At 34.1% G+C, this 9,582-nt stretch overlaps 1 protein-coding gene across 4 annotated transcripts; it reads right to left on the reverse strand.

Moving 5' to 3' along the window:
- Positions 1-4,187: 4,187 nt before the first annotated feature.
- Positions 4,188-5,158, reverse strand: LOC149219307 (uncharacterized). Of its 4 annotated transcripts, none has more exons than XM_089382565.1 (3): positions 4,825-5,158; positions 4,634-4,687; positions 4,188-4,528 (listed from the first exon to the last, which is right to left on the reverse strand). In XM_089382565.1, the coding sequence occupies exons 1-2, from the start codon at positions 5,090-5,092 to the stop codon at positions 4,677-4,679; spliced, it is 279 nt and encodes a 92-aa protein (XP_089238691.1). In that variant the 5' UTR covers positions 5,093-5,158; the 3' UTR covers positions 4,188-4,528; positions 4,634-4,676. The 4 variants fall into 4 exon arrangements, with proteins under 4 accessions (XP_089238691.1, XP_089238692.1, XP_089238689.1 ...); XM_089382566.1 differs by having other exon boundaries at positions 4,188-4,540; XM_089382563.1 differs by having other exon boundaries at positions 4,634-4,701.
- Between the last annotated feature and the right edge of the window lie 4,424 nt (positions 5,159-9,582).

Consider the following 9,582-nt stretch of genomic DNA (forward strand, 5'->3'; position numbering starts at 1 on the left):
CATGTACCAACTGCATGTTAAACATGAAAGAAAATATACCTCTCCCTTTTAAAAAGTGATTGGAATGTAATCACTTGTTTAGATTCATCCTAACTTCTAATCTATTTGGAATTAAGATGGAGCATATACTAAATTGAAACAATGTTCTTGTTATATTTTTTTAAATTCCACTTGTTACTTCCATATTAAGCATGGAAGGAATTATGCATCTCCCCATACCGGGAAGTTGAAAGCATTTATTGGTGGAATGAGAAAAAAATTGTTGTCAATTAATGTATCCTCTCTCTCTATATAAAGTGGATATAAAATTATTTTAGGCAAGGTGGATATTGAAATATTTTATTTAAAGATTACATTGCAATTTCTTTTTGTATTAAACATGTTTTTTAAATGTTACGTATCAAACTCCATCTTGAGTTTGGAAGGAATTATACCTCCTTAGCACTGCAGCTTTCAATGAAAAATCTTATTTATAGGTGACATTGAACTGCTTTTTGGTTCTTGTAACATTTTTTAAATTCCACATGTCAATTCCATATTTCACAAAAAATGAATTACACATCTCTTTCCTACAAGGTTCTTTAAAGTGTCTTTTCAACACAATAATTGGTTTGCACATCCAAAGATTTGATTTTTCTCTTGGCTTGGTAAATCCAAAGTTAAGATTTACATTTCTATAAATATCACATATCTATATTTAAAATTGATCTTATTTTAAATTTTTTTAAAATTGATCTTATTTTAATTTTTTTTTAAAATTGTGATAATACATATAGTTACATATATATAACATTTTTTAAATTCATTTAGTCTATTTTTTTAATGCGATATGTAAATCATTTGATATTATATATAGATAGATAAATAAAAAATTGTAAATATTGAGTTTTTATATGTTTATTAATTAAATTTAAATATGAATTTTCAAAATGATTATAAATTTATTATATGTTTATTAGTTATAAGTTATAAAATATCATAATTACAATATGAATTATTATTATTTAAATTTATTTTAATGTAAAATTATTTGTAATATTATTAATAAAAATAAAATTGTAATATAACAAGAGTTACGTGGTGGCAATGTCATTGCTTTTGTTTTTTTACACATTGCCACCACCTGGCCTCTATTTCAAGTGTATATATTATTTTAATCACCAAATTTTGTTATAATTAATAATTATGGTTTAGATTTTCTTTTATTAATTATTATATGTTTTAGTTTTTTTATAAGAATCATATCAAATAATTTTTAGCGACATCACAATTTTTGTTATTTAAAACGTGTAGAAATAAATTTAATGCATAAATCTCTAAGACACTAAGATTATATAGAATTCACAAATGAAACTAATAATTCAACAATTCTTGTCAAATTTAACTAAAAAATATATCCAAAAGACAACACAAAATTCTACTTTATTATCTCCAAATTTCAATTAAAAACAATAATTACATCACAAAAAATAATAATAAATATTTAGTATATATTTATTATTTTTTTCAGAAAAAATAATAGTTAATATTTAATATATATATGATGGTGATGATGATGATGATGGTTAACGTGCACTGAGACCAAACTTTGGTCTATCTGACCGAAAAAATTATTTAGTTTGATTTAAGATTTTATTCCTATGCTCAAAAAGCTTGGAGAGAAGCCTCTCAAGCTCACTATAATTTTGACATCGTAAAAGGTTAGGAAGGTCAATATTGCGACAAAGATTATGAAACTGAGATCTAATGTGGTTGTAGGCATGGCACTCTAAGAGGAAGTGGTTTTCATCCTCTATGATCCTATTCTCACAGAAGATCCTTTCCATCCATGGTGTTTTAGGAACTGCCCAACGACCTGTTTCACTATGGAGCTCATGAGAATTCGTTCTAATCTTTGCTATTTTAATTTTCTTCTTTGAGCTAGTTAAAATAGAGAGATACTTTTGATCTTCTAAATAAATCTTTCTCACACCGCATTTTTCTTTGAATTGTCATAAATAATTTATTATTATCTATTATATACTAAATCTATTTTAGTAAATAAGCTTTTCATTCACTGCAAATAAATAAATAAATAAATAAAATATATATATATATATATATGATTTTCAAAATTCAATAAAAGCTATCAAATTACATTAAAATAATTATTTCAATTTTTTTTTTTTTTTAATTATTGTTGAATTTTTTAAAATCAATTTATAAATTTGTTAATTAATTAAAATCAATAAAATTCGACTTTTAATCCATTATTAAAATTATAAATAAATAATTTTATAACAAATTAAAATTACTATTTTAAAAATATTAAAATTACACCCAAATAACATTTCTTTCGAATAAATTTAATATTATAATTTTTTAAAATCAATTCATTTCATAAAACCAATAAAATTGTTATTTTAAAATATCAAAATCATAGATGAAAAGTATATATACATCAGAGTAACCATTTTCCATTAATTGCCCAGTTACAAACATAATTCCCATGTTAATTATCTCAAAGATATAAATTACAGACTCATCGTTGAAGCTGAAGGAAATCAATCATTTTCGTTCCATTTTAAGGGTGTTTACATCATAGTATATAAAGTATTCCTTCACAAATAGCAAAAACTTCAATACTCATGTAGCAACCTTACAACTTGTGACATCTTGAGATCTTAAGTTATTTTACGAACATTTTATTGTTTTTGTTTTTATTATTACATTTGAGTGAATGGATAAACAATTTTAAATTTAATTAAGTCAAGATATAGAAAAATTAATATGGTTTTTATAGAAGATCTAAAGAATTACTAATGAATCTCAGTAATTCTCTTTTCACCCGACAGTTATCAGTTATCAGTTAAAGAAGCAATTACCTTTTACTTGTCTTCCTCTTACAAAAATGAAGAGAGGAGGAGGAAGGGGGTGTTGGAAAACCAGAAAGGAATTCCTTGAGCTGAACTAAGTATGTCAGTGGGAATGACCTTGAGAGAGACTTCCCTGGAGGAAGAAATGCTCAATTGCAAGCTAGACCTGGAGTCCTGAGGCCAAAGCAACATAACTGCTATCTTGAAAAAAACTGATTAGTGGGAAAAGAGGAGCTCAGGGGGAGAATATTGGACGTAATTGCCAAAATTCTCATTGGAAGGGTGGAGAGGTTCATTTGACAACAATTTAGACTTTCAATGGCAGATAAGTGCAAATGTTTGTTTGTGTTTATGATTGCTTTTTGAAGGAATGTGAGCCTTTTAATGTTGTTCAAATTGATAATAAATTTTATGGTATTTAGGATGGTATGTTTCCCTAACTTCACCTGTAGCTGGAGGTGAATGTAATGAGGAAGTTAATCTTGAATTTCATATTGTTTCGAGAATATCAGTATTTGCGAATAGTTAACCTAAGCATCTAGGTAATATGTTGTTTAGAGGTTAATATAATGCCTTATGTACATACCAAAATTTATAGACACTTTACCTTGCTACTTGAACAGAATAGTCATGTTAGAATGGGCTGAACACCCAATGTATTATGTAATAGTCTTTCAGTATTAAACTAGCCAAGAATGTAATCATATACGAATGCAAATAGACGAGTTATTGCGGCGAAGAACGACTTCTGCCAAACAAAAAGATAGAGTATCTACCACTGACAATGGTTTCGAAATAACTCAAACTAGCAATTTAAGCTTACAACAAAGATTAATTCTATTAAGAGAACCAGCCAAATATATTAATGATAAACCCAAGTATAATCACCTATATTATGAAATCATTCCAGTTGTTACCAATAACCATGAGAACGAGATGCATGCAGAATAAATTCATCAATAATCGAAATGTATACACTTGGGTCAGCTGGGAAAGAACTTCCAGTTGATAGTAGATATTTAATGCCAGATTTAACAAACATAATCCATTATGGGAAAAGAATTATCTAGTGCAAGAAGAGACGACTATAACCTAGGTACATAAACCAAGTAAGGAAGCTTATGTTTAAAAACAACAAGAATGCGATTAACATCCATGTAACCCTTCAGATTTGTTCTGGCGACAGTCCTGGGAGGGACGCCAAGGAATGACGTTCTGAAGGACGAGCAACCCTGGATAAGGAAAACTGTATTCCATTAACATAAACATTAGCTATTAACAGAATGATTAGGAACAGCATAATCCACACACAAATCGTCATATAGGAAGAAAGACAGTCAAGCAGAGTACTGTTGATATATTTATATTCGATAATCGTTATAGCAAGAACAAAATACAAGTCAAAAATTGTGCCAAAACTCCAATTGGGAGGTTGCTCATGGAGCCGTGACGAGATCAACAGTTTATTCCAAAAGTTCGAGTTAATTACAACAAGGGTTTGATAATCGAAATGCAAAACCCTCAAGAAAGAAAACCCTTATACAATTGTTAAACCTATTCTAGCAAATTTTCCCAATAGAAGGAAGGCCTTCATGCCTGTATGTTTTGTGATGGGGAAACCCGGGTCTTCGAAGGGTCTGGCACCCATGCCCATCCTCTAGTGAGTCAAAACCCTACATCAAACGCTGTAATAAAATTTACAACAGGAATATGAAGAAACATGGTTGAATAACCCAAATAATATAAGCAGGATAAACCTTGACCACTTATCAACATACCTAGGGAAAGGCAGGTGTAACAGTGGTTCTCAGCAACATAAGCTCAGGGTACCACTGTAGACGCAACGCTTGCAGAAAAGATGGGTTAATGTTAATACCTTCAACCAAGAATCATATGTAAAACTGTTAATTTAGAGAATGAATTTAACCAGAAAAGAAACAGTCGATGTAACCCTTGTTTAATATGTTACCTGAAGAGAACAAATGACCTTGGGACGTCGGCATGCAGCTCCCAGGCGAACCAGTCAGTAAGTTGGAACTCCAGGTAGGCTCTCCACGATGCATAGTAGACGAAGAAGAGACGGCCTGAGCGAGGTTATCGTAGAATTTACTAGGATTTTCCCAGGTTACAGCTCCAAGAGCCACAGCAAGCAGAATGACTACAGAACAGAGACAAGGCGCCAAATCGTAAGGGTAGACCCTCGAGATCTGGTGAAGCATCAAACTCAACGCCTCCATCAAATGGTAGCTCCGACAATAGATGGCACACGATTAGGATGAGACCTGGCAGCTAGCCACCATCCAACCATGGACCAACCAGACATGGTTGAGTATTTTCAATGCAATGTTGTGTTTAATCCGATTTAATAAACAGAACTTCAATTTCCATGTACAACCCTGTTAGAAATTTAATTAAACGGGTGATATAAACTTTAGTGATTACAACTATAATTTGTGGCATGGGTATCTCTTGTACTTCCGTAATTATGTTTTGCACTTTAATCAATTATAATACTAAAGTTAAGATAGATTTAATCCTTGGGTCATGGTAAATAATTTTTTTTTTTAGATGGTTACTATGAATTATAATGTTTTTAAGAATAGGTGTTACAATTGGTATCAGAGCCTCAGGTTACTACTTTGAGGCCTGAATGAATGATCTTAGAAATAACAAATAGTTATGATGCACAAAGGAGCAATAGACGCAACAAGGGACAAGGAGTGGGATCAATCCCTTCCGGTGGAACTACATGACATAACCCGGAAGTGTGGGTACAGCTGGGAGAAGCAACTGCCAGCACCAATGCTATTTTATTAGAAACAGTCCAACAGTTACGAGAAAAAATGCAAAGTCTACGTGCTGATAACGAAAGATTGCGTTTGGAACAAGAGAAGATTATGAAAAGTTTGTCAGATAGACAGAATTAGAGGTATCTAGACCCCAGTCAAGGAGAAGAGAACAAGACGGAATATCATAGACAACAAGAGGAATGCTCAGAGTCTAAAGGGGGACAAACCGGTAACGGGGAAGAATCAGATAACGTTTCCAGTAAAAAGGGATTAAAAAGACAGAAGACAAAACTTCAAGGAGAGTTCAAAAATATCAAACCACCGATCTATAACGGTGAGGCTGAAGAAGCGACAGAAGCCTGGTTAATTAATATGAATAAATACTTCCATATATATGAATATGATGACAACTTGAGGGCAAGGTTAGCAATTTATTAGTTACAAGGCAAGGCCACCCTGTGGTGGGAAGAAATCAAAACAGTCAAAGAAATTAATGAGCAGGAGGTCACCTGGGAACAATTTCAAAGGCATTTCAAGGATAGATATTTGACTGAATGATTTTATGACGATAGAGCAAAAGAGTTTCATGACTTGAAACTAGGACAACAGACCATGGATGAATTTATAACCAAGTTCACCTCCCTATTAAGATATGTGCCCTATATACGTGAAGAAAAGGCTAAAGTTCAACACTTTATCAGTAGTTTACCCGCCTTCATGAAAGAGAAACTGGAATTTGATAATCCAAAAACGATGGACGAAGTAGTCCGAAAGGCTCGGATCTGCTACCAGCAAATGAAACAGAAAGGTGAAGTAAATAAAAGTTGGCCGAGTAAGAAGGGGCATAAATTTTTTGCAAATAATAAGAATCTAAAGAATACAGGTACCAAATATTCAGGGCGGAAGGGACCAAATGGGTCTGTTAACCGAAACCAGCAGAGGTACAGACCTCAGAATGAAATGAAGCAAAATGAAGCATCAAGTAAGTTGGAAAATAGTCAGATTCCCAAACCTCCCTTGCAGTGTTGGGGCTATGGGGAACCCCATTACTACAAGAATTGTCCTCATAGAGGGAGAGCAGAACCTGTTGCAAATGTACATGAAGCTTCTACTGTTGGTGACATGGCACGGAGCATACCCCAGATTAATGTAGCATTGGAAGACCGCCAAGCAGATTATCAACCCTCGATGGTGGAACCAAAGGTAAAATCTTCAATCATCTTGTTTCCATTTTAATAGATCCGGGTGCTAGCTTGAGCTATGTCAGCCCCAGAATAGTTGATATTTTCCACCTAAAAAGTTCAAAATTTAAGAACCCTTGGTTGGTTCAACTAGCCACAGGTGCAAAAAGAAGAGTCCGTGCAAAAGTAGAAGACTGTGAAATAAAACTGACAGAACAAAAAATTAGGACAGATTTAAATATATTACCCTTAGGTTCCTACGATGTCTTGATAGGCATGGACTAGTTGGAACGGCAGTGGGCTTTAGTAAACTGTAAAGATAAGACCATTAATTTTCTGTCAAATGATGGTACCAGAATAGAAATTTAGGGTGTTAAAAGAGAAGTCAAGTTACGACCTGTTACAGCTCACTAGCTAGCAAGATGTATGTGCAAAGGTTATCAAATCTATGCGGTCCAAGTGGGGTATACAAACTCCAAAGATAAAATTTCAGTCTTGGAGAAAATACTTGTAATCCAAGAATTTAGGGACGTATTTCCAGAAGAAATTCCAGGACTACCCCCCAAGAGGAACCTCGACTTTACCATAGAATTGGTCCCTAGAGCTGGCCCAGTCTCCAAATCTCCCTACAAAATGAGTGTTCCCGAGTTAACTAAACTCAAAATACAGCTATAGGAGCTGCTTGATAAAGGGTATATCCGACCCAGTGTATCCCCTTGAGGAACTCCGGTTTTATTCGTAAGGAAGAAGGATGGTACTCTACGGCTATGTATAGATTTCAGACAACTGAACAAGTTAACCATCAAGAATAAGTACCCCTTACCCCGAATTGATGATCTCTTTGATCAGGTCAAAGAAGCAGTAGTATTCTCAAAAATTGATTTAAGATCTGGATATCACCAAATTCGAATTAAGGACGAAGACATATATAAGACTGCCTTTAGAACACGCTATGGCCACTATGAGTTTGTAGTCTTGCCATTCAGACTTACTAATGCTCCAGCAACATTCATGAGTATGATGAATGGAATTTTTCATCCATATCTAGATAAATTCGTCCTTATATTTATTGATGACATTCTGGTGTATTCCAGAAGCATGGAAGAACATAAAGAGCACCTTCGGATAGTGCTGCAGACCTTAAGAGAAAACTAGCTATTCGCCAAATTAAGCAAGTGTGACTTTTATAAGGATCGGATCCAGTACCTAGGACACGTCATATCCTCTGAAGGTATAGCAGTTGACCCGGAAAAGATAAAAACCATCATGAATTGGCCCGTCCCAACCAATGTGGCAGACATACGCTCTTTCATGGGTCTTGCGGGTTATTATAGAAGGTTTATAAGGGGGTTTTCTAAAGTCGCTTATCCAATTACCTCCTTACAAAAAAAGGGAACAACTTTCAAATGGACCCAAAGCTGTCAAGAAAGTTTTGAAAAGTTAAAACAATTGCTTACCACAGCTCCAGTATTAAAGATTGCAGATCCGGAAGAAGATTTTATAGTATGCACAGATGCGTGCAAAGAGGGCGTAGGTGGGGTTTTAATGTAGAATGACAAGGTTATTGCTTATGAATCCCGCAAGCTAAAAGAACATGAACATAAATATTCTGCTTATGATTTATAGCTAACTACGGTGGTTCATGCTTAAAGGTGTGGCAGCACTATCTGTTAGGAAAATTATTTTTGCTCAAGACAGATCACAGCAGCCTAACCAATTTCTTTAAACAACCTACCTTGAATGCTCGCCAAGCTCGGTGGACTGCATTCTTAGGCGAATTTGATTTTGAGATCAAACATTTGAAGGGAAAAGAAAATAAGGTGGCGGATGCGTTAAGTAGGAAACTGCACCATGTCTACGAGATTTCATCTAGTCGAGTGGAACTCAGTTTTTCTGAACAGCTAAAGGAAGCGGCACAGAAGGACCCTGAATACAGCTACCTTTGGCAACAAGTAAAATCTGCTCAAAATTCAGCAAAGCAGAAAGAGTATAGTATTAATTCTGAAAATTTATTGCTATTCAGAAATCGTATTTACGTACCTAATCAATTGTCATTAAAACATACCATGTTAGATGAGTTTCATAGAAGTCCCTATGCTGCTCACCCAGGTTATCAAAAGCTCTTCTTTGCTATTAAGAAAAGCTATTATTGGCTTGATATGAGAAAGGGCATTGCTGAGTATTTAGCCAAATGTTTGGAATGTCAGCAAGTTAAAGCAGAACACCAACACCCTGCTGGGTTACTGCATCCTTTACCTATCCCTGAGTGGAAATGGGACACAATAACTCTGGATTTTATAACTGGACTACCTCGGTCTAAAAGACAAAAATGACTCCATTATGGTTGTGGTAGACAAATTGAGCAAGACAACTCATTTCATACCTGTCAAATCCACATACCAAACAACCTAAATAGCGGATATATTTATGAAGGATATTTTTTGGCTACACCGTATGCCCGAGTCATAATATCTGATAGGGATGTCAAGTTCATCTCTGCTTTTTGGAAAGCATTGTTTACTGGGCTAGGTACACAAATCCATTTTAGCACCGCTTATCATCTTCAAACTGATGGACAGACCGAAAGGGTGAATCAAGTGGTAGAGGACATGCTGCGTATGTATGTAATGCAACAACCTGGAAAATGGGAAGAGTATCCGCATTTAGTGGAATTTTCCTACAACAATGGTTATCATGAATCGCTTAAGATGAGCCCATTTGAAGTGCTCTACGGAAGGAAATGTACAATCCCTACAA

The sequence above is a fragment of the Pinus tabuliformis genome, chromosome Q (genome assembly GCF_031772625.1).
Source record: "Pinus tabuliformis cultivar Carrire ecotype Pingquan chromosome Q, CPIR1, whole genome shotgun sequence".
Lineage (NCBI taxonomy): Eukaryota > Viridiplantae > Streptophyta > Pinopsida > Pinales > Pinaceae > Pinus > Pinus tabuliformis.